We start from the raw sequence: 24,138 nt of genomic DNA on the forward strand, positions 1-24,138 counted from the left end.
GTCTCTCTGGCACTCAGGCCTGGGCTCCCACTGTGGCCTCAACCACACCAGGGACCCTGAGCGACTCTGCCGGTGGCCCCCCGCCATGGAAGCTAGACCCCCTGAGGACAGCCCAGACCGACAGCACAGACAGCTTTGTGGGCTGGGCAGCCACGGAGCCACGTGCACTCTGGGTTTTCGTGCTCCTTCGGAGGGATCTGCACTCAGCCAGAATTCCAGAAACTGGATACTTTCCTTTCAGCCTTTCGGATTTTTTTCCTGAGTTGTGCAGAAAGGGAAGTGAGCCATAAACCTGGGGAGAAGAGCGCCCCCTGCTGGTTGCACCGGGCCACAGGCGCCCGTGGGGACCCCAGGCGGAGGCTGCGGTGGATCCGGCGCTATCCAGCAGCAGAGAGCACATGCAGTGACAGCTGGGGGACTCGGAGCAGCTCCCCCACCGGAGCCCAGACTGCTCCCAGGACTGAGCGTGGCAGCACAGCCTTGGCCTCGGTCCGCAGAGTCAGCACTGGGGGCAGCCTGGCTCTCCTGGTGAGTTGGGACCAGGGAGGGCGCTGGGCAGAGCGCTGTGACCCCTGCGACCCTGGGGGACGGAGTGGGGCCCCTGTGTCCCAAACCCTTCCAACCAGGACTTCTGAGGATGAGCTGGAACTCACTGGGCACGGAGGTGCAGGAGCGCACGGAGGCCCCCCACGCTACTGGCCTGTGGTCACTCCGCACTCCGCAGCAGGACCTTCCCACGCAGGCCGAGGACCAAATCCGGAAAAATGCCCGAGGCCACTGCATGACTGCGCTTGGTCAGAGATGCCTGGTCTCCAGGGTCGCTTTCAAGTGAGAACATGGAGTGGGGGGGGGGGGGGGTGGCGCCCCCAGGAGAACCTTCCTGCGCTCTGCTGGTCTCCCAGGACTGCGGTTCACCCTGAAGGATGCTCCCGGCACCCCAGATGGGTGAAGACCTAGAGATGGGGTCGCTCAGTGTAAAGTGCGGGTTTCCTGCGAGTGGACACAAATGTAATCTAAATCCTGACCACGAGGGATCTGTGACCAAGGCCACCGCGGCGACGAGACCAACGGAAGGTCCGCAGAGGAGGTCTGCGCCTTGACCCCCAGGGCTTGCCTTGGAGGAAGGCAGAACTCAGAGGCCCACACTGCGACTCCCCTCCCCCAGGCTGCAGGGCAGGGGTGGGCAGAGCTGGCAGCTGGCGGTGGGGCTAGGCATGTTTGGCCCTCGGGTGGCACGAGGCCCAGGGAAAAGCGCTCTTGGGGCTGGGAGGACGTGGTCTCAGCCACTGTGGCCACTGGCCTGGCAGGAGACACTCTGCTGCCTTGGCCTGCTGGGTCCTCCCAGGCAGTGGAAGTGCAGGGGGGAGGGTGTCACACGCTGTCTGCAGTGGCACCTCCTCACAGAGGCCCGCCCCGGCCACCTGGCCCTAGTGGCTCCCTCCTGGTCACCACGCACTCTGGCTCCCCCAATCCGTGCTCCTTCTGAGCCCTCCCTCAGGTGTGGCTCGTACATCTTCCAACTCCCCAGCCGACGGCAGGTCCAGGGTGCCATCTCCCAGCCCTCCACGCCCAGCCCCAAGACTGCGAACAGAGGAAAGGCCAGGTCAGGGGCGGGGACTATTCTGAGACCCGCAGGCCCTGCAGGTGACTGTCCTGCCTGTGGGGAGTGCCAGCCTTCCCTTCCTCGCATACATATTTTTAGGGCAGCCCCTGTGCTCCAGGCAGTACTTAGTCGATGGAGGATGCTGACAGTGGGGGGGGGGGGGGGGCCCAGGGTGGGCTTTCTGGAGAGGGGACTTCATGCAGAGACTGGAGTCTTAAAGGGGAAATCCTGCCAAGAGGGGCTCCAGCCCCATCGTCCCATGGCCCCCACCTCACCCCTCTTTTCCCTGTGCAGGAAGAGAATCATGCTCACTGGAGAGAGACATGAAGGCCCAGAGATGTGCAGGAGACTTCCCAAGGTCACACAGCAAATCAGGGACAAAGGTGGGGGTGAAAGAGCCGCTGACTGTTCTCGGGGCGGGATCCATTTCCACAGTTGTAGAGAAGGGAGAGGGGGAGGGAGTAGGAAGGCGATGATTCCCATGGCTCTGCAAGTCTGGGTGGGGAACCCCAGGGCGGCAGGGCTGTCATTCACACACCCTCACACTAGAGGAGGGCTGAGGTGGCCCGTCAGAGCTCCGCAATCCTGCGCCATGGGGTTGGTGCTGCCTTGGAAACAGGAACCGATCAGAGGCCTCGCTGAGACCATGCACAGTGGCCTAGTCAGGGAGGTGTGGGGTCCAGTTCTCCCCAGGCCATCTTTCCTGCCACCTGGAGGGGGTTGTGCCCAGAGGGGAACCAATCCAGCGAGGGCAGTCAAGCCAAGTCAGAGTGAGACTGAGAGACAAAGGCAGACCAGAGACCAAGAGCTTGGCTGGTCCCTGGATCCAGCCTTGCCTGAAGCAGATGCTTCATGGTATTTCCTGGTTACTGGAACAAACTCACCTTGGGACTTTGCATTTCTGCTACTGCCAGTTGAGGTCTCGACCAATTCCAAAGTGTGTGCCCATGTGCATACCTGGGTACCCAGGGCACCTGTGCATGCAGTTTGGGGCCTTCTGTGTGCACAGGGCACCTGCAGCACAGTCCAGCCATGCCCTGCATCGTGTCTTTACTCCTGAGGTGTCCCAGGGGCTCTTGGGCAGGTCTGGGCCAGGACTGCAGCCTGTCTCCTACCTCAGCATGGGCTCCATTCTGGGCCACCGTCTGATAGCTGGACACATCTGGGCCCATGTCCAGCTGCTGCTCAAGGACACCCCCTTCAGGCTGGGGAGATGGATGCCGCTATCTCATGGCCCGCCAGCCCCAACTCCTCCTGTTCAGCCACCTTCCTTCCGTGCACCACCCACACTGGGGGCTACAGCTGTGACCTCCTCTGTGTCCCGGCTTTCACACCACCGCTTCCAGGGCAGTCTTGCTGCCCTGTTCAGACAGCACGTTCTCTCTGGGAATGGCCTGCACAGCTGGGGCGGGAGGGGTCCGAAAGTTCGATTTCCCCAAGATCCAGCCACCTCACACTCTAGAGCCTCTTGTGGGCCTTGGCCTCAGTGCAATCCACTTTCTGAGTTGGGAGAAAGGAGCCTTGGGAAGACCTGCCTGGCCTTCCAGGCTCGGCTACGGTGCTCTGGGCCCTGGGAGTGAAGCTTGCTGAGCCTCCCGGCTCTCTGCCTTGAACAAAGTCACAAGTGGGGTAGTGGGAGGACGTGAGGGGAGCAGAGCCAGACACCCTGGTGGAGTCCCAAGAAGGCCCAGTCCACAGACCTGCCTACTTCTCAGAGAGAAGCAAGACAAGGGGGCAAAACAGATGTGACCCCAAAGAGCCCCTCTGTTCCTGATCGAGGCTTCCTCAGAGGAGGGAGCTTCCCGTCAGCCCGATAGGCAGACAAGGCCAAACTCCAGGGCCAGGAAGACACCTGAGAGCAGGTGCCCCACACCCCGCTGGGCTGAGGGGTGGTACACGCTGGTGTCCTCCCTCCTTAGTCCCAGTCAGAGAAGTCCTGTCCCTTCCCAGTGGCAGGTCCCACCCTCCTTGGAAGAAATATCAGCTGCGGGGGAGATGCAAAGACCAGCCCCAGTGATGGGTCTAATTCCAGGGCTCTGCAGGGGAGGGGCAGGGACATAGGAGAGGGCAGGGTAACCAGGAGAAAGGAAGCTGCCAGGGAGCCCCAAGGCTAAGTCGTGGCCCTCCCACAGGTAGTACCCATAGTCGTCCACGTCCACACCCGTGTCCATCCCCTGTCCCGCAGTCGCTCTCCCCTGACCAGCTTGTCCTGGACCCAGGGGCCCACTCCTCCCCTTGCCATCAGCCATAACCAGGAAGACGCCATCTCTGCCACTCCGTCACCCACAGGTCACCCTCTCCCCGATCATCCATTCACTGTGCCCCACCCGTATCCCCCGTCCATCACCCGGTTTACTGTGCCCAGTCTGTGCACCCACCCGCCTGCCCTCCGCCGTCCCATCCCTCACAAATCCATCCTCCCTCCCTCACCACCACCCACCCAGCCCCATGCCTCCGGCACCCCTACACCATCGGTCCACCTGTCCATCTGTCCATCCATCGATCCAGCCATGCTCGCATCCACGCATCAGCCATCCCTCCACAAACCTGCTACCCAGTCCATCTAACTCCTGTTCATCCACTCGTCCACCCTTCATCTCCTCTAGGGGCCACTCATCAGCCAGAATCCACCACCTTTTTCTCCCCGCCATTCATCTCAACAAAATCCACCCGACACCTACCAGCAACCACCCATTTATCCAATCACCATGTTTTTTCCACCTTCCACACTTTCCAACACTCTTCCCCACCATCCGCTCTCCTCCCTCCCCCCATCCATCCCCACCGCCATCCCCACCACCATCCCACCACCCTCCCAGCACCTGCCCAGCTCCGCACTCCTCCTCCTCCCTCCATCCCTCAGCTCGCGGCCATTCATGTGTTCAGTCCCAGCCCCCAAACTCCTGTTCCTCCTCCATCGCTGACAGGTGCGCGCCCCCCACCACTCACCCCGCGCCGCTGGCAGCCACCGGCCCTGTGTCCACAGGGCTCGCGCCGCACAACCCATCTGCCACCGTCCGCGGCGCAGGCAGGCCCAGGCAGGAGGGTGGGCACCCGGCCCTGGCCGCACAGGGTCAGGACAGCAGCGAAGCCGGAGGATGGTCACCACCCCGCCCCCAAGACCGGGGCGGGGGGGATCGCGACAAGCTCCTCTTCCGGGGCGTCCAAGGTCCTCAGGTCCTGGAAGGCTGAGCGTGCTGGGAGGGAGCGAGTCAGGCCCCCGCCTCGAGGGGCGGGCGGGGGGGGAAATGTGTAACCGCCCGGCCCCGCCCTGCCCGGTCAGGTGGGCCCGGCGGGGCAAAGTCTCCAGGAGGCGACGCGGGAGCGCGGCGGGATGGGCGCGCTGGGCCGGGCCCTGCTGTGGCTGCAGCTGCTGGGTAAGCGGGGGGCGCCCTGGCGGGGCCCCGAGGCGGCGGGAGGGCCTCGGCTTGCCGGGGGCGGGCGGCGGGAGCTGGAGAGGCTCCCGAGCCTTGGGGAGGCGAAGACCCCCGGCCAGACCCCACCCCCATCCGGGCTCGGCCCTGCCCTCGGGCGCCGGGGGTCCGTTCGAGAGAAGCGCAGCGTCCCCAGTTCCTGCCCACCGCAGCGACTGCGCGCGGGAGGGTGCGGGCTCCAAAGCTGACTCAGTTTCCCCGTCCCCGACGGCGCGCGGATCATCCCCCTTGGCACCCCGGCCGACGCGTGTCCTCGGTGTTCGCCCCCGAGGCCCGGGAGCTAGAAAACTGCAGCCCCGTCCTTGTCCCCTCTCTTAAGCCCCTCGCGGTTCCCTCAGGACACAACTCCCAACCAGAGACCCCCTCCGGCCCATTCTACTCCGCTACCCCCTTCACCTCCGTCCCTCTGTTGTCACTGTCCTTGCCCCCGGCTCCAGCGACGGGCAAACTGGGGGCGGGGCGAGGAGGCGATGGGGCGGGCGTCCTAGAGGGGGCACGCGGGAGCGGGCGCCGCAGGTCGGGTAGGAGTTCGTCAGCACCGAGGCGGGGCTCCTGCAGGGTCTGGGCCACCCTGGCGATCCCACGTGCGCCGGCTCTGGGCCCCACCTTCCCTCCGCCCCGGGGGTGGGCGCGTCGGAGGCGAGAGCACTCAGTCCTGCCCGTCCCCAGCGCTGACCCGGGCCGCCTACAAACTCTGGATTCCCAGTACGGACTTCGAAGCCGCCGCCAACTGGAGCCAGAACAGAACCCCGTGCGCGGGCGCCGCCGTCGACTTCCCCGCAAACAAGGTGACTTCCCCACACGCCTCCCTGGGGGGCTCGGGATGGGGACTCACGTGGCTGGGGTTTCGGGACAGGCAAAGGGGGGGCGCTAGCCAACCCACTTCTTCCTGCAGATGGTGTCAGTCCTGGTGCGAGAAGGTCACAGCATCTCGGACATGGTGAGGGGGGCTGCGGCTGAGACCCGGGTGGGAGGGGGCTGGTGGTCCCTCCTGGTCCTCCGGAAGCCCCTTTCTTGCCTTGAGATCGGCCCCAACCTGCCTGGGAAACCGTGGAGGCCTCAAGCCTTTGTCCTCTGGAGGGGCTTCTGGGAGGTTCCGGGCAGATTTGGAGGCAGACACCTTAGTCCCAGCTCAGGCTGTGCCCCAGCCTTGGAAAGGGGTTCAGAGGCGCCTCCTGTCCCCGATGCCCTCTTTTCTGGCCTCCAGCCCCCAGAAGTCAGTCTTCTCTAAGTTTCGCTCCAGGAAACACCCTTCCCCCACTCTACTCCCCAAACCCTTTCTGTGTCCTAGTACCTAAAACCCCCCATCAGAAATCTCAAGGGTCTTTCTCTCAAACTGCTTCATGGGACACTGGTGTTTCGGAGAATGGTGGGAATTAGGAGGGTAAAAGAGGCTCCAAGACCAACAAATCTGGGCAAATCTGGGAGAAGCCACCTACTTGCCTGGAGCTTTCAGGCTGTGTTAAAGGCTCTGAAAGGGCCTGGGTCTTTTTTCCCGCTGTCTGTGAAAGGGGGGTCAGCAAGCTACTTATTGGCCTAGTGCAGCTGCATGGCCAGAGCTAGGAATGGCTGCTTTTTTCTTTTTTTAAAGATTTTATTTATTTATTTGACATAGAGAGAGAGAGAGATCAGAGGTAGGCAGAGAGGCAGGCAGAGAGAGGGGGAAGCAGTCTCTCCACTGAGCAGAGAGCCCGATGCGGGGCTCGATCCCAGCACCCCGGGATCATGACCTGAGCCAAAGGCAGAGGCTTAACCCACTGAGCCACCCAGGCGCCCCCAGGAATGGTTTTGAAACTTTTAAATGGTTGGGGGAAAAAAGCCAAAAGATGAATACTTTCATGGCCTGGGAAATATAGAATTCAAACTTCAATGTCCATAAATAAAGTTTTATTAGCACACAGCCCCCCTCCTCATCCAGTCATTAGCATCTACGGCCGCTGTCACGCTGCGAAGCAGAGTTCAGTGGCCATGAGGGAGTCTGTGTGGCCCTCAGAGCCTAATGGATTTACTGTCCGGGCCTTTGCAGAAAGGCTCACCGCTCCCTGATTTAAAGTGTCATTTCCCGGGACCTCAGGGTCTCAGAGTCCTCTCCTACTTAAGCGCCAACGCAGCGCGCACTGTCCTCTGGGTTGATCATTGTCCTGCCAGCAGCGGACCTGCCAGCGAGCTGTGACTGATGTGAGGGTTGCTGGTCCCAGCAGGGGTGGAGTTGGGGGCGCGGGCTCTGGGTGTGGGTGCCAGGGTTGAGGTCCTCAACTAGCGGCCACTGGACCTTGTGTGGGTGGGCAAGTTGTGGGGAGGCATCCAGTGGCCCCAGTACTATCCAAGCTCTTGCCCAGATGCGGGATCTGGGGACCCCAGGTCTTATTTCCACTCCCCGAGGTATCTTGGTTAGTGGATGGTTTCCAAAAGCGCCAATAACGGTGGGACCTGGACACTCATGGGGCAGGACAAATCAGTGCAAGGGACCCCTGCCCCTCCCTGAGAGCCAGAGCAGTCCCTGCCTCCGCAGGGGGCATCAGGCAGATCCTGGGGGTCCCGGTCCTGGCAGATCCGGGGTATAGATGCCCTTTCTGTCCAACACAGAGACTAAGGTACGGAAGGGGGCAGCAGCGAGGTAAAGGAGCCAGGGGGAGGCATGGGGGCGGCAGCTGGGTCCAGGGCCCACTCCCCCTGCCCCTGCCTAACTGTGGCAACCAGGCAGGCAGCGGCCCAGAACAGGAAGGGGGCATCCAGAGCAGGTGTGGACGCTTGAGCAGGGAGTCAGTTGGGGTGGGGAGCCTGGGGCCCTTCTCTGCTGACTGTTACTTTCATGATCTCCTTCCAAAGAGCTTGAGGCTATTAAAAGAGTCATGCATTCATTCATTTCCTGACAGGTCCCTCTATCTGGCCCTTCTTTCCATTCCCCGCTGTCCAAATGCAAGTCTCATTATAATCTGTGATGCAAAGTCAGCTGCCTTATAGGGGTGTTTGTGGTGTTTCAAGAATCCCTTCGCTGCTGCTGAGTCACAGTCATAGCCGAGCATATGTCTAATAAGTGATTATGTCACAATTCTGCCATCGGGGCACATGCTTGAGTGGGACACTAGCTAGAGAACAGCTTTATTCTTCTCCTTAGAATAAGTCCAGTATCTGATGTCTTCCTCCGAGCCACCAGCCTTGCCCCTGGGCTGCGGCTCCGCTGCCCTGGGTGTCCCTTTGCCTGTTCCTGCCGTCACCAAGCGGTCCTCACCCACTGGGGCAACTCTCCCGTCTGCTCTTCTGCTCCAAGGCCAACTAGTTCTTTGCAGATCGGACTGTCGTGGAGAAACTGGAGGGTACTTTTGTCAGGAAACAGCCGCAATGAAACCCTGGAGTTTTGTTTGGGAATGAACACTCGTTTATACCATCAGGCCGTGAATTTCTCTGCAAATGTTTCATACCATCCATCATAAAAGTTGAAACTAGAGTTTTCGAGTGGTCCCCATACAGGTCTTATACAGTTTGGGCCACTCATTAACACTTTGTAATGTGGTTTCTATTGTGAACGGTACAGTGTTTTTACAAAATCATATGTTCGTTCTAGTTATTTGTTTTTATGAATGATTAGAGTTGTTCCTCCTTCCTTCCAGTCCTAACTCCTTTTATTTCTTTTTCTTTCCAAAGAGCATTGTCTGGGGGGGTGCCTGGGTGGTGTAGTTGGTTCAGCATCAGACTCTTGGTTTTGGGGGCGCCTGGGTGGCTCAGTGGGTTAGGCCTCTGCCTTCGGCTCAGGTCATGATCCCGGGGTGCTGGGATCGAGCCTCGCATCGGGCTCTCTGCTCAGTGGGGAGCCCGCTTCCTCCTCTCTCTCTGCCTGCCTCTCTGCCTGCTTGTGATCTCTCTGTCCAATGGATAGATAAAATCTTAAAAAAAAAAAAAAAAGACTCTTGGTTTTGGCTCAGGTCATGATCTCAGGGTCATGGGATTGAGCCCTGTGTCAGGCTCCACGCCCAGCGGGGAGTCTGCTTGGGATTCTCTCTCCCCTCTTCCACTACCCCTCCCTCCCCACTCTCTTTATAAAATAAAGAAATCTTTAAAAATATATAACATTGTCCAGGGTCCCTCCCCCTAGGTTGAACAAAAGTGATAAAAGGGGCATCTGTGTCTTGTTCCAACATGGAAGAGAAGGCGTGTCATGTTTCTCCATTGAGTGTAATGATTGCTGCAGGGTTTTGGTACATAAACTTTATTAAATTGTGGAAATTCTATTACTAGCCTGCTAGCAGCTTCTTTAAAAAAATCATAAATAAGTTCGTTGGACTTCTCTGGTGTTTTCTGTTTGTTTTACATCAAGTGAGATACGATTGTCCCCTCCCTCCTTTTAGCCTTTTAGTGAGGTTTTCTTTTTTTTTTTTTTAAAGATTTTATTTATTTATTTGACAGAGAGATCACCAGCAGGCAGAGAGGCAGGCAGAGAGAGAGGAGGAAGCAGGCTCCCCTAGAGAGCAGAGAGCCCGATGCGGGGCTCGATCCCAGGACTCTGAGATCATGACCTGAGCCGAAGGCAGCGGCTTAACCCACTGAGCCACCCAGGTGCCCCTTAGTGAGGTTTTCTAAGGTTGAGCTGTTCTTGTGGGACCACTGTCCTGGGACCTTCCTGTAGGTGCAGGTCCGAGCAGGTCCCCCCTTTACAAGACACCTGACTTCCCTCTACCCTAGGACGCTGATCATGTGGGCACGAGACTCCTCGCTGCCATCTGCTGGGCCACCATCATACGTACCACTGGGAAGTAGGGCTGGGAGCAGTCCTAGGACGGGAACCCCATGATCACCATGCATTTTTAAAATACACTAGTGGATCTAGTCAGTTAATATATATTTTTAAAGATGTATTTATTTATTTATTTAGATTGATTTCTTTATTTTATTTTATTTTTTATTTTATTTTTTTTTTAAAGATTTTATTTATTTATTTGAGAGAGAGACAGTGAGAGAGAGGAGAAGGTCAGAGGGAGAAGCAGACTCCCCATGGAGCTGGGAGCCCGATGTGGGACTCGATCCCGGGACCCCGGGATCATGACCTGAGCCAAAGGCAGTCGTCCAACCAACTGAGCCACCCAGGCATCCCTGATTTCTTTATTTTAGAGAGAGAATGCGTGTGTGGGTGGGGCAGAGGGGGACGGAGAATCCCAAGCAGACTCCCTGCTGATCATGCAGGGCTCGATCCCACGACCCTGAGATCACGACCTGATTGGAAGCCAAGATTGGGACAGTCAACCCACTGCACCACCCAGGTGCCCCTGATCAGCAAATATTTTATTGGGGATTTTTTTTTTTTTTTTTTGCATCTACATTTATAAGTAGAACGAACATACAATTTTTCTTCATCTGCTTTTGGAATCAAGATCACCACAGGCCTCATGAAATGGCCTGGGCAATTTTCACTCTTTTTTCTGTTTCCCAGAACAACTTCTGTAAGAAGAAATGAGTTGTTCCTTGAGAGTGCGGTGTACTTAGTGTGTAACAGCCCTGCTGCTGGAAGCTGACTGACACTGTAACTTCTTTAATGCTTGCTGGTCTATTTAAATTCTCTTGCTTCTCGTGTTGATTTTGACATTTTGACTTTTTCTAGAAATTGGTATATTTCAAGTCCGGCAGTCCTTTTCATTTCTTAAGCTTCTCAGTGTCCGTGTCTTCCCACAAACAAGTAGGTCCTTCAGGTGTGTGTCTTTCCCATTTCTTTCCTTCTTCCTCCAAGCATGTTTGCAGGGCAGGTCTCTGCCGCTGTCTGCAGCCTTTCCTTGTGCTCCTGCATTTGAATGGACTTTTGGCTGGGTATAAAATTCCAGATGGGCCCTTCTTCTCCTTTAATACATGAAATATTAGCACACCGTCTTGTGCATCCATTGTTCTTGCTGAGAAACCTGACCTCTGAGGTTTTTTTCTTTCCTGGGTGATCTGTGTGTTCTCTCTGAAGCTTGTAGAATGTTCTCTGTGTCGCTGGCGGTCCTAAGCACACTGCCCGCCTTCTGGGTGTGATTCTTCTTGCTGCCCATGCCGCGGGGCGCCTTTCCATTTGGGGTTTCTCAGCTTTCTTCACACCTGGAAAATGCATCCTCCTTGCTGCTTCAAATATTCCCCCCCACTCCCCCCATTTGCATCTGCATTTTGGAACCCTGGGGTCTGCACTCACTCCTGCTCTGCTCTGCAGAGTCCCTCCCTCCGCAGGGACCCCCCAGTCAGTGGGTCTTCTCCAGCTGGATCAGTCCGCATGTTTATCTCACCTAGTGCACTCTTCCTTTCAATTATTCCCCGTTCTGTAATTTATTTATATTTCCCCCTTTGGTTCTTTTTATTATTAAGTTTTCATTTTTTAAAGATTTTTATTTGCTTGTCAGAGAGAAAGAGCAGGAGCAGGGGAAGCGACAGGCAGAGGGAGAAGCAGACTCCCCCACGGAGCAGGGACCCCCATGCAGGACTTGATCCCAGGACCCCGGGATCAGGACCCCAGCCGAGGGCAGACACCTAACGGGCTGAGGCACCCAGGCGTCCCTAAGTTTTCATTTTAATTCCAGTATAGTTAACATACAGTGCTACATCACTTGAGGATGCAGTATAGTGATTCACCCCCTTTGGTTCTTTTCCAAAAACGAGTTCTTGTTCAGGCTTTGCCCTGTGCGTCACGGCCCCAGTTCCTGCGGCGCAGGGCTCCTGGAGCCCACTGTGGGCGGGGCCGTCTTGCTGTCACAGCCCTGCTCCCTGCCCCCTGCCCCCTCTCCCTCACACAGTTCAGGGCCGCCTTCACAGTCCTTCGAGGCTGGGGTTCCTGGCTTGTAGTTTCTCGGGGGTGATGGGAGAGGGCAATGACCCTAGTGTCACCCTGCCCCAAACTCTTCAGGCCCCGGTTTCTCTGACCCTCAGCCAGGGCCAGGCGCCCCCAGACCCTGAGCTCCCCTCCTCTCCCCGGGAACACGGGGGCCGGCGCGGGACCCTGTGGCACCTTGGGCCACCGCGAGGCTCAGCCTCCGCCTGTGCTTCCCGCAGCTCCTGCCCCGGGACGGGGAATTCGTCCTGGCCTCGGGGGCTGGCTTCAGCGCCCAGGACGCCAGCAGGGACCAGGGCTGTGGCACAGGTGAGGCGCCCCGGGGCGGGGTCTGGGGGGCGGGGAAGGTGACCAGGGCGGGGCCTGCCCGGGGGGGCGTGTCTGGGCCGGGCTCGGTTGGGGGCACCCCTCCCGCGGAGCTCAGGGACGCGCGCCCACCCAGGCGCCCCCGCGCGCTTCCTCGACCCCGACCGCTTCTCCTGGCATGACCCGCGCCTGTGGCGCTCCGGGGACGCGGCGCGCGACCTGTTCTCCGTGGACGCCGAGCGCGTGCCCTGCCGCCACGACGACGTCGTCTTCCCGTCCGACGCCTCCTTCCGAGTGGGCCTGGGCGCGATCCCCGGCCCCGCGCGCGTCCGCAGCGTCCGGGCTCTGGGCCAGGTGAGCTGGCGCGCGCGGGGCCGGCGCTCGGGTCTCCCCTCCACGTCTCAGCCCAGGCAGTGCCCCTCCCGGCGCGCCTCCGCCCCTGCCAGGCCCCGCACGTGAGTTCCGGGCACTCAGAGGCTGTCCCTCCCGCCCACCCCGGCGCCGCTCGTGACCCGGCCACCCGCAGACGTTCACGCGCGACGAGGACCTGGGGGCGTTCCTGGCGTCCCGCGCCGGCCGCCTGCGCTTCCACGGGCCGGGCGCTCTGAGCGTGGGCTCCGAGGCCTGCGCCGAGCGGTCGGGCTGCGTCTGCGGCAACGCGGAGGTGAGTGGGGCCCGCAGCGGCTGGCGGGGGCCCGCTGGGGAGGGGATTTGCTCGGGGAGGGGGCCCGGCGTCCGGCCTCTGCCGCCGCGGTTTGGCCCTCCCCGCCTCCGTGCTGACCGACGCCCTCCTCCAGCTGCAGCCCTGGATCTGCGCCGCCATGCTCCAGCCCCTGGGCGGTCGCTGCCCCCCGACCGCCTGCCGTGACGCCCTCCGGCCCCAGGGCCAGTGCTGCGACCTCTGCGGTGAGCGCCCCCTCCCGGCACGTGTTTGCTGAGACGGCCTAGCTACCGTGGCTCGCCCCCAGCCTCAGTTTCCCTGATGGTGCTGGACCCTCCCGTCGCAGGAGCCATCGTGTCGCTGACCCACGGGCCCACCTTTGACCTGGAGCGGTACCGGGCGCGGCTGCTGCAAGCCTTCCTGGTAATGGGGCCGCGCCCCCCACCTTCAACCTGCCACCCCTCGCCGCCCCCGCCCGGGACCTCTCCCCGCAGGGACCCTGGGGCCTCACTTTGCCTCATTGACGCGGTCACTCTCCGCGCACCCGGCCACCATTCGTCCCTGTCGCTGGGGCCCCCGCAGGTCCGAGGGCGAAGTCCCTGGGACAACCCTGTCTCCGTCCCCAGCCGCAGTACCAGGGGGTGCAAGTGGCGGTGTCCAAGGTGCCGCGCCCGGCCCGGCCGCGCGACACCGCAGGCGCGGAGGCGGACACGGAGATCCAGGTGGTGCTGGCGGAGGCCCGGCCGGAGACGGGCGGGGCGCGACGGCTGGCCCGTGCCCTCCTGGCGGACGTCGCCGAGCACGGTAACCGCGGTGCGTTTTCCCGGTCCCTGGCCCGCCCCGCGTGGCGGAGACTGAGCCGGCGCCGTCCGTTGCAGGCGAAGCCCTTGGGGTCCTGTCGGCGACAGCTCGGGAGTCGGGCGCGCCAGTCGGGGACAGCTCGGCGGAGGGGCTGGACGGCTCAGGTTTGCGCGCGGAGCTGGCGGGCGGAGTGACGGCAGCGCTGCTCCTGCTGCTGCTGGCGCTGGCGGCGGGCGCGCTGCTGCTGCGCGGCGCTGGGAGGCTCAGGTGCGCCGGCGGGGCTGCGGGCTCGGGGCCGGCGGCGGCGGTGGGGTCTCGGGCTGCCGGGCGGACCTGCAGGGGGCGGTGGCCCAGACGGCCGGGTCTCTGGGCCGTGGGGCGGGGCCTCCACACGCGGGGCGGGGCCGTGGGGGGCCCCGGCCAGCGGGGCGGATCCGCAGCGGGCGGGAGCGGGGCCTCGGAAATGGGGGCCGCGGGGCGGGGGCTCAGGGCGGGTGCGCTGGGGTCCAGAGGCCCAGGGGGCCCGCGAGGCCGAGGGGGCGGAGGGTCAGGTACCGGGAGTGGGGGCCGAGCCGCCGAGGGCTCACGTGCGTCCTTCTTCCCCAGGTGGAGTAGGCGCGACCGAGCGGCCCCCGGGCCGGGGGTGGCGCCCCTGGGCTTCTCCAACCCGGTGTTCGGCGCGGCGGGCTCCGCGAAGCCGGTGAGGGGGCGGAGGGGGTGCGGGTTCTCCCCGCGGCCGCGCTGGGCGCCCACGCCCCCTGACTGCGCCCGGTCCCTTGAATCTCCGCACCCGCAGCCTCCCGCGCCGAAGCTGGAAAGCAGCAGCACCAGCAGCAGCTACTTCGTTAACCCGCTTTTCGCAGAGGCGGAGGCCTGAGCGGTCGCGACTGGTCCACCCTCGCTTCTGCCCTGCGCCGCCCCCGCGAAATGTCCGGGTCCCTGACCTTGCGAGATCCCCGACCCCTTCTCCACACTCCTTGTCCCCGGCAGGCCAGGGTAGGGTGGCTTTGCCCAATAAAGAGGTTTCCTGCACCTGCTGCCCGTTGTCTCCTGTGCCCGCCCAACCCCCCCGCTTTGCCTTTGCTTGAGCGTGGAGAGCCCGCCAGTGCTCTGGTCCGTGCGTCCGTTGGGGGGGGTCGTTCTCAGAGTCCTCCCTTCTGGCCACCCGCAAAGGGCAGCTCCGGGCGCTACCTAGGGAATGGGGCCACCCGAAAACTGCAGTCTGCAGAGTTGCACCCAGAACAAGAGGGCGCTGCTCCCGGTGCAAGGGGAGGCGGCTGGAGGACGCGAGCGAGGCACCTGGTAAGCCTGGCTGTCCAGGCCACCTCAACATCATGCCACACGGCTGTCGACCTTGCAAATAAAACAGCCAGTCTTTTTTTTTTTTAAGATTTTGTTTATTTGACAGAGAGCACAAGTGGGCAAAGTGTCAGGCAGAGGGAGAAGGAGAAGCAGATTCCCCACTGAGCAAGGAGCCCGATGCAGGACTCCATCCCAGGACCCTAGGATCCTCACCTGACGCAAAGGCAGACACCTAACAGACTGAGCCACCCAGGTGCCCCCCCAACCAGTCATTTCACCTGAAGGACGGGTTTCTTCTGGAACGGCAGGGGAAGGGCATGGCGGGCCGCTTGGTCTCAGCAAAACCATGGGCAGGTGAGTCCGGAGTCCGAAGGAGGGGAACAGGATGACCGCGGAAGGAGGGAGCTGGCAGAGGCGGTTTGGAATCAAAGCCCGGGGTGGGGACGGGTGGGAATTCCGGGTGTGCGGCTTCCGGTTGGCGGGCTGTTCCAGAAGAGACTCCAGCCTCTGCCTGTCTAGCCGAGCAGGCTTCTTGTGGAGGGGCGGAGGCCACACAGGTGGGGCGTGGGAGCTGCGGGCCGGCCCGGGCTCTGGGACTGCAGCAGCCGCTACTCAGGCTCCCATTTCCCTCTTCTGATGAAGACCCTTCCTCCAAAGCGCCACGGATCAAGGGCACAGGCGCCTGGGGGCTCAGTCGGTTAGGCGTGCGCTCTCGATCTCTCGCTCTCTCTCCTTCTGCCCCTCCCTCCTCTAAAAAGAAAGGGTTATTGTGTCATCTGTGTTCCTCTGTGCCAGGAAAGGACATTTTCTGGGTGTTGGGTCCCACATCGGAGTCATAAGAAAGCCTCTTAGCGGTAAGAAGCATGTAAGGCCACATTTGAAAGAAGAGGGTCTGGAGGAAGACGTCAGGAGTTTCCCATCTGACGTCCGAGTCTTGCTGAGGTGGAACGTGCTGGAGATCGTCTGGAAGCACCGGGCGAGCATCACCCATGGTTTCTGCGAAGGGCTGGTGGGCAGTGGGGACACAGCTTTGTGCCCCAGGTAGAGGCCCTCCCAACAAGGCTGAAGAGACTTTCTGGCCGTGTCTTTTCCAGTGGCCGAAATGTCTGGTTGCAGAGTTTTGACATTTGAGGTCTTCAGCCCACAGGAGCACACCGTGACGAAACTTGTTCTCCTTAATCACAGTTGTTCTCAGTAGAAGGAATTAGGTCTTCGTGCTGGAACATCTCCGAGCAGCTGCAGCTCGGGACACGCACGGGTCAGGTGCACCTGGGAGGGCGAGCCCTGATGTGTTCTAGGTGGGTCTGAGGCTCCGGAGGACCAGTGGCAGGGCTCTGGGCTGGGACAGGAGAAGGGTTTCACAGGTTTTGCCAGTTGAGCCCTTATAAAGCCGTGAGTGGGTTCCAGCCCGGAGGCCTGGGGTGGGGGGTGGTACAGCGGGAGCGCCTTCCGGCCCGTGGAGCCCAGACCCGCTGAGCCCCCTGACCTGGGAAGTTCCAGGTTTCCCCAGGTAGGGAAGATCTTTTTTTAAAGATTTATTTGAGAGGTGGGGGTAGATGGAGGGACAGCGGGAGAAGGAGAATCCCAGGCAGACTCCCCACCGAGCATGGATTCAGACGAGGGGCTCCATCTCAGGACCCTGAGACCATGACCTGAGCCGGAACCAAGAATCAGACGCTCCACCCAGCTGAGCCGCGCAGGCGCCCCGGGGTTAGTCCTTCCTAATTGGACTTGCGCTCTTGCCCGTCTACAACGGAAAGCCTCGGTCCAGCGAGAAAACATACAAGCCCCGACTAAATCAGATTCTAGTCATGAGATGGGGGGAGCTGGATAAAATGCCAAACCGCAGATGGTCCATTGGGCACTTAAAATGCCTGAGGGCGAAAAGAGAGAGGGAAGCAAACCATCAGAAACTCCTAGCGATGGAGAACAGACAGGGATGATGGGGGGCGGTGGGTGGGGGCTGGGCCAGTGGGGGATGGGTATCGAGGGTACCGGGTGGGATGAGCACCGGTGTTGTGTGTAAGTGGTGAATCACTAAATTCTACTCCTGAAACCAATTTTTACCAAATATGGTAACTAACTAGAATTTAAATAAAAACTTGGGGGGAAAGATGCCCCAAATGCCCAAAAAATGCATCGACGGGTTTCCCAGGCTTCTATCTGGGGCAGGTGGGACAAGCAAGGTGGCCTTACTGGTATTTCCCTTCAGTACTGGTTCATAGAGCTACCGTTTTCTCAGCAGACCGGTGACTGAATGCGTACCCAGCCATGGGCGATGGGCATTCTAGGGTCAGGCAGGACCGGATTATTTAGTCCCAGACAGAATTCTTTTCACTGAACAGAGAATTCCATTTCCAATATTGTTTTCCCCTCTCTGGGGCCCGTTGATCGATTTTTCTAAATCACCCTTTGGGGGAGCATCCCTTTGGGCCACGACTGAGGTTTGGTTGTGGTTTCTTTGAGGGCAGGGTTCCTGGTAGAAACATCGAGGCCGTTCCCCTTGCATCCAGGGAGTCGAGTTGCGCGACCTTAATCAGCAGCTGGCGAAAGCATGGCATCGAATACATTTGGGGCACAAGGGCCATTTAAAATTTTATTCCCATTAGAGGTAAGGCGACCTTGCTGTTGCCCCGACCTCCCAAAGTCCTGGGCTACCCCGAGGCGTCCTGGTGGTAGGTATCGGTGTTTGTGGTCCGGCCCTTGGCCTGAGAGAGCGGCTCGCTCAGCCTCGTGGGCTGAAGCAGGCCCCGAAGTGGTCGCCACGGACAGTCTGGTCGCCCTCAGTCACCATCCACAGTGTGGCCGTGCCGTGGACTCTCCTCCCTGTGCGCTTGCTACAGCCCCCGTCTTTGTTTACTTTACAACTGGAAGATGGTACCCTCCCTCCCCTCCCCTGCGGCACCCCTCGCCGCCTCCCTTCCGGCAAGCACCGCGTGCTCTCTGCACCTGGAGCCACTTCTGTTTGCTTTTTAGATCCCACGTGCAAGTGCAGGCACGCGGTATTTGTTTCTTCTCTGACTTCGTTCGCTTCGCGTGATGCCCTCTAGGTCCGTCCACATAGTTGCAAATGACAAGGTTTTATTCTTCTTTATGTCTGAGTACTATTCCCGTGTGTGTGTGAGTGTGAGAGAGGGAAGGAAGGAAGGAAGGGTGACAGCCTGCTGCTGCCTGTGTGACTAGAAAGCGTCTAGTCAGGCTTTCTGCCCATTTTTTTTTTTTAAGATTTTATTTATTTATTTGACAGAGATCACAAGTAGGCAGAGAGGCAGGCAGAGAGAGAGGAGGAAGCAGGCTCCCCGCTGAGCAGAGAGCCCGATGCGGGGCTCAATCCCAGGACCCTGGGATCATGACCTGAGCCGAAGGCAGAGGCTTAACCCACTGAGCCACCCAGGCGCCCCCCATTTTTTTAAAAAATATTTTATTTAGTTGACAGAGAGACAGCAAGAGACGGAACACAAGCTGGAGGAGTGGGAGAGGGAAAAGCAGGCTCCCCGCTGAGCAGGGACCCCCCCCCCCCCCTGTGAGGCTTGATCTCAGATCCCTGGATCATGACCTGAGCCGAAGGCAGATGCCCAACGACTGAGCCACCCAGGCGCCCCGCTTTCTGCCCATTTTTAAAAATTGGATGGTTTTTAAAATACCGCGTTACAGGAGTTCTTCATATATTTTGTATGCTGGTGTCTTACCAGGTATATTCTTTGTGAAGAGCTTCTACGCAGGGCGTTGCGGTTTTCGTGTCGTGGATGGTTTACTTTGCGGCGCGGAAGCTGTCTGGCCGGACGCAGCTCCCTTTGACCATTTTGGCTTCGGTTGCCCTTGCCTGAGGGAGCCGATTGAGCAAGTGTTGCTCAAGCCAGTATCAGAGCGCTTACCGCCTGGGTTTTCTTCTAGGATTTTTCTGGTTTGGGGTGTTACAGTTGAGTCTTCAGTCCCCTTCGAGCTCGCTCTGGAGTGCGGCGCTCTTCTGCCAGCAGCTGATTCTCCCAGCACCGGGTCGTGCAGACTGTCCTTTCCCCGCGGTAGGCTCCTGCCTCCTTTGTGCGATGAGACCACCGTGCAAGTGTGGGGTTCATTGCTCTGTCCCACTGATCTAGGTGTCTGTTTCTGTGCCGCCAAACCGCACGGATGACTCCAGCTGTGTCGTGTAAGTGTGGGAGCGGGCTTCGCTTCCTTCTTTTTCAAGATTGCTTTGGCTATTCGTGGTCTCCTGTGGTTTCTTATAAATACGGAATTATATATTCTAATTCTGTGACATGCCATTAATATTTTGACAGAGATTGCATTGAATCTCTAGGTTGCTTGGACATTTTAAAAATTTTTTTTTTTTAGATCTTTTATTTATTTATTTGACAGACAGAAATCAGAAGTAGGCAGAGAGAGAGGAGGAAGCAGGCTCCCCGCTGAGCAGAGAGTCCGATGCAGGGCTCGATCCCAGGACCCTGGGATCATGACCTGAGCCGAAGGCAGAGGCTTTAACCCACTGAGCCACCCAGGTGCCCCCATTTTTTAATTTTTAAGGTTTTATTCATTTATTTGAGATCACAAGCAGGCAGAGAGGCAGGCAGAGAGAGAGGGGAAAGAAGGCTCTCCGCGGAGCAGAGAGGCTGATGTGGGGCTCCATCCCAGGACCCTGGGATCATGACCTGAGCCAAAGGCAGAGGCTTTAACCCACTGAGCCACCCAGGCACCCCTTTTTAAAATTTTTAAAAAATATTTATTTATTTGACAGAGACACAGTGAGAGAGGGAACGCACGCAGGGGGAGTGGGAAAGGGAGAAGGAGGCTCCCCGCTGAGCAGGGAGCCTGATGAGGGCCTTAGTCCCAGGACCCTGGGATCATACTTGAGCAGATTAAGTCATTAAGGCAGATGCTTAACGACCGAGCCACCTAGGTGCTCCCCCCCCTTTTTTTTTTAAGTAGACTCCTGCCTAGCATGGAGCCCAACATGGGGCTTGAACTCACGACCCTGAGATCAAGACCTGAGCTGGGATCATGAACCGGGTTCGTAACTGATTGGGCCATCCAGGTGCCCCGGGCGGCATGAGCATTGTAACAATATTAATTTTTCCAATCCAGGAGCATAGCTGACTTTTTCCATTTTTGTGTGTGTCAGTTTCAAGCTCTTTCATTAACGTCTTATAGTTTTCAGAGTACAGTTCTTTCAGCTCCTTGGTGAAATTTATTTTTAGGTATTTTATTCTTTTTGATGAAATTGTGAGATCACTTTCTCTTTTAAAAATTTATTTTTGATTGAAGTATAGTTGATGTACAATATTATTAGTTTCAGTCGTGAAACCTAGGGATTTAACCGTTGTAGACCTTACAGAATGGTCATCGGAAGTGCAGTCCCCATCCAGCGCAGTACAAACGTGTTACAATGTTACTGACTATATCCCCTAGGCTGTACTTTTCATCCCAGTGATTTATTTTATAATTGGATTTTTTAAAAAGACTATTTATTTATTTGACAGAGAGAGAGAGAGGTCACAAGTAGGCAGAGAGGCAGGCAGAGAGAGAGGGGGAAGCAGACTCCCTGCTGAGCAGAGAGCCCGATTTGGGGCTCGATCCCAGGACCCTGAGATCATGACCTGAGCTGAAGGTGGAGGCTTAACCCACTGAGCCACCCAGGTGCCCCTATAATTGGAATTTTTTTAAGATTTTATTTTTTTACGTAATCTCTATACCCAACATGGGGCTCGAACTCACAACCCAGAGATCAAGAATCAGATGTTCTACCGACTGAGCCAGCTGGGCATCCCTAGTATTTGGAAGTTGTCCCTTTAGTCCCCTTCACCAATTTCACCCACCCCACTTCTCCCCTCCCCTCTGGCAAACCACCAGTTTGTCCTTTGTATCTGTGAATCTGTTTCTGTTTGCTTGTTTGTTCTTCTTTTTTTTTTTTACTTTTAGATTCTAGATATACGTGAAATCCTATAGTATTTGTCTTCCTCTGACTTATTTCTCATAGCATAATACCCTCTAGTTCCATCCATGTTGCAAGTGGCAAGATTTCATTCTTTTTTCTGCCTGAGTAATCTTCCATTGTTTATACACACCACATCATCTTCATCCATCCATCTGTGGGCGCAGATATCCTGGCTATTGTAAATAATGCTGCAACAAACAGAGGAGCATAGATTTTTTTTTTTTTTAAAGAGTTTATTTATTTGACACAGGGACACAGTGAGAGAGGGAACACAGCAGGGGTAGTGGCAGAGGGAGAACCAGGCCTGGTTCTCTGTGGACTCTGGGACCACGACCACCACCAGAGCTGAAGACAGCTCACTTAACAACTGAGCCACCCAGGTGCTCCGAGGAGCGTAGATCTTTTCAAATTAATGTTTTCATTTTCTCTGAGTAAATACCCAGAAGTGGGATTAGTAGGTTATATGATATTTCTATTTTTTATTTTTTTGGAAAAGCCTACCTACTGTTTTCCACAGTGGCTGTACCAGCTTGCATTTCTACCAACAGTGCCCAAGGGTTCTCTTTTTTCTGTGTCTACACCAACACTTGTTGTTTCTTGTCTTTTTCATACTAGCCATTCTGATAGGTAGGAAGTGATGATCTCATTGTGGTTTGGATCGACATTTCCAGGATGCTTAGCGGTGTTGAGCATCTTTTCATATATCTCTTGGCCATCTGTATGTCTTTATGGAAAAATGTTTACTTAGGTCCTCTGCCGATTTTTTAATTGGATTGTATGTATGTATGTATACGTACATATTGTATATGAGTATTGTATATGTGTATATCGTGTGTGAATATACACACAAATGTATACAGACATGTACGTGCATACATACACTGAGTTGTAGGAGGGCTTTATGTATTTTGGATGTTAGTCCTTTATCAGATCTATTTGCAAATAGCCTCTCCCATATAGTAGTTGCCTTTGCGTTTTTTGCTGGTTTACTTTGCTGTGCAAAAACTTTTTAGTTTGATGTAGTGCCAAAATGTTTATTTTTGCTCTTGTTTCCGTTGCTTAGGAAGAGATCCAGAAAAATATTGCCAAGGGTGATGTCCAAGAGTTTACTGCCCATTTTCTTCTAGGATTCCTATGGTTTTAGGTCTCACATTTAGGTCTCTAATCCATTTTGAGTTCAATTTTGTGTATGGTGTAAAGTGTTCTAGTTGCATTCTTTTGCATGGTGCTTTCCAGCTGTCCTAGCACAGTATTTCCCTATTGTATATTCCTGCCTCCTTGGTCATAGATTAATTAACCGCATGCACATGGGCTGAGTTTTGGTCTCGTGATCACGTTCCATTGATCTGTCGGGGTTTGTTTTGTTTTTGTTTTTGTTTTTGCCAGGACCATTCTGTTTTGATGACTACAGCTCTGTGATAATAGTTTGAAATCTGGAATTGTGATACATCCAGCTTATTCTTCCTCAAGATTACTCTGGCTAGTTGGGGTCTTGTGGTTCCGTACAAAGTTTGGGATTATTGTTCTAGTTCTCTGAAAATACTTTTGGTGTTTTGATAGGGATGATTGCACTGATTCTGTAGACTGCTTTGGGTAATATGGACGTTTTAACAATAGAATTTTTTCCAATCCACAGGCATGGTGTATCTTTCCATTTATTTGTGTTGTCTTGTTTGTTTTTTCAATGTTGTATTGTTTTCAGAGTACAGTTATTTCACCTCTTTGGTTAAATGTCTTCCTGGGTATTTTATTCTTCAATTTCGAATGGGATTGTTTTCTTAATTTCTCTTTCTACTAGTTTGTTATTAGCATATAAAAACAGATTTCTTTATATTAATTGTGTATCCTGCAACTTGACTGAATTTATTCTAATAATATTTTGGTGGAGTCTTTACAGTTTTCTGTATATATGACATGTTTTCTCTCTATACTCTTATGTCCTCTAACAATAATAGTGATCTTTCACTTCTTTATCATTTTGGATGCCCTTTATTCCCTTTTCTTGTTTGATTGCTGTGTCTAGGACTTCCAGTACTATGTTGAATAGAAATGGTGAGTTGATATTTTTGTTTTGCTCCTGATCTTAGAGGAAAAACTTTGAGCTTTTCATCAGTTTTATGTTAGTTGTGGGTTTTTCAGGTAAGGCCTTTATTAGGTTAAGGTACGTTCCTTCTATTACCTACTTCGTTGAGAGTTCTATCCTGAAGAATAGATGTTGAATTTTGTCAAATGCTTTCACTGCAGTTATTGAGATGATCGTATGACTTTTACCTTTAATTCTGTCACTACGGTGTAGCACACCAATTGTGTAGATTTTGAATCCTCTTTGCATCCCTGGTATAAATCCTACTTGATTGTGGTGAATGATCCTTTTGATGTATCACTGAATTCAGTTTGCTGATATGTTGTCAAGGATTTTTGTATCTATGTTCATGAGAGTTGTCAACCTGTAATTTTGCTTTATTTGTAATATCTTTGCCTGGTTTGGTATCAGGGCAATGCTGGCTACTTTTTTGGAACAGTTTGAGAAAAATAGGCATCAGCTCTTTCACGTGTTTGGTGGCTTGTCTCTGAAGCCATCTGGTCCTAGACTTTGTTTTGGGGATTTTTACTGTTATTATGAATTCAATTTCATTACTTAGTAATCAGTCTGTTCAGATTTTCTCTTTCTTCTTGATTCAGTCTTGGAAGATTGTATGTTTCTAGGAATTTATCCATTTCTTCTAGGTTGTTCAGTTTGTTGGCATGTAACTTTTCATGGTAGTCTCCTATAATTCTTTATAGTTCTGTGGTGTTGGTTGTAACTTCTCTTTCATTGCAATTATATTTATTTATCTTTTCTTTCCTTGATGAGTTGTGCTAATTGCTGATCAATTGTTTTTTCAAAGGACCAGCTCTTCGTTTCATTAATCTTTTCCATTGTTTAAACCTCTATTTCATTTATTTTTTCTCTGATGTTTATTACTTCTTTCCTTCTACGACCTTTGGGCTTAGTTTGTTCTTTTTCCAGTTCCTTTTAAGTGTACAGGTATAGTGTCCCCATCTCTGGAGGTAAGCCAGCAGTGCTAGAAACTTACCTCTCAGAGCTGCTTTTGCTCTTTCCTGTAGATCTGGAGCTTTGTGTCTTCATTTTCATTTTCCTTCAAAGCGTTTTTAAATTTCCTCTGATTTCTTCATTGACCCATTGGTTGTTCAATAGCACATTGTTTAATCTCTACATATTTTTAAGTTTTCTTGTCACTGATTTCTAGTTTCCTACCATTGTGGTTAGAAAAGATGCTCGGTATGATTTTAACCTTAAATGTATTGAGACTTGTT

The 24,138-nt window shown here is 55.6% G+C and overlaps 1 protein-coding gene across 1 annotated transcript; it reads left to right on the forward strand.

The window, feature by feature from the left end:
• Nucleotides 1-4,937: 4,937 nt before the first annotated feature.
• Nucleotides 4,938-14,466, forward strand: LOC111148466 (amnion associated transmembrane protein). Its single transcript, XM_022505025.1, has 11 exons — nt 4,938-4,980; nt 5,707-5,825; nt 5,933-5,977; nt 12,043-12,130; nt 12,264-12,481; nt 12,654-12,791; nt 12,925-13,033; nt 13,135-13,211; nt 13,415-13,592; nt 13,667-13,856; nt 14,196-14,466. Exons 1-11 carry the CDS (start codon nt 4,938-4,940, stop codon nt 14,464-14,466), a joined length of 1,476 nt encoding a protein of 491 aa, XP_022360733.1.
• Nucleotides 14,467-24,138: the final 9,672 nt, after the last annotated feature.

This window comes from Enhydra lutris, unplaced genomic scaffold (genome assembly GCF_002288905.1).
Source record: "Enhydra lutris kenyoni isolate GAN:26980312 unplaced genomic scaffold, ASM228890v2 scaffoldscaffold20, whole genome shotgun sequence".
NCBI lineage: Eukaryota > Metazoa > Chordata > Mammalia > Carnivora > Mustelidae > Enhydra > Enhydra lutris.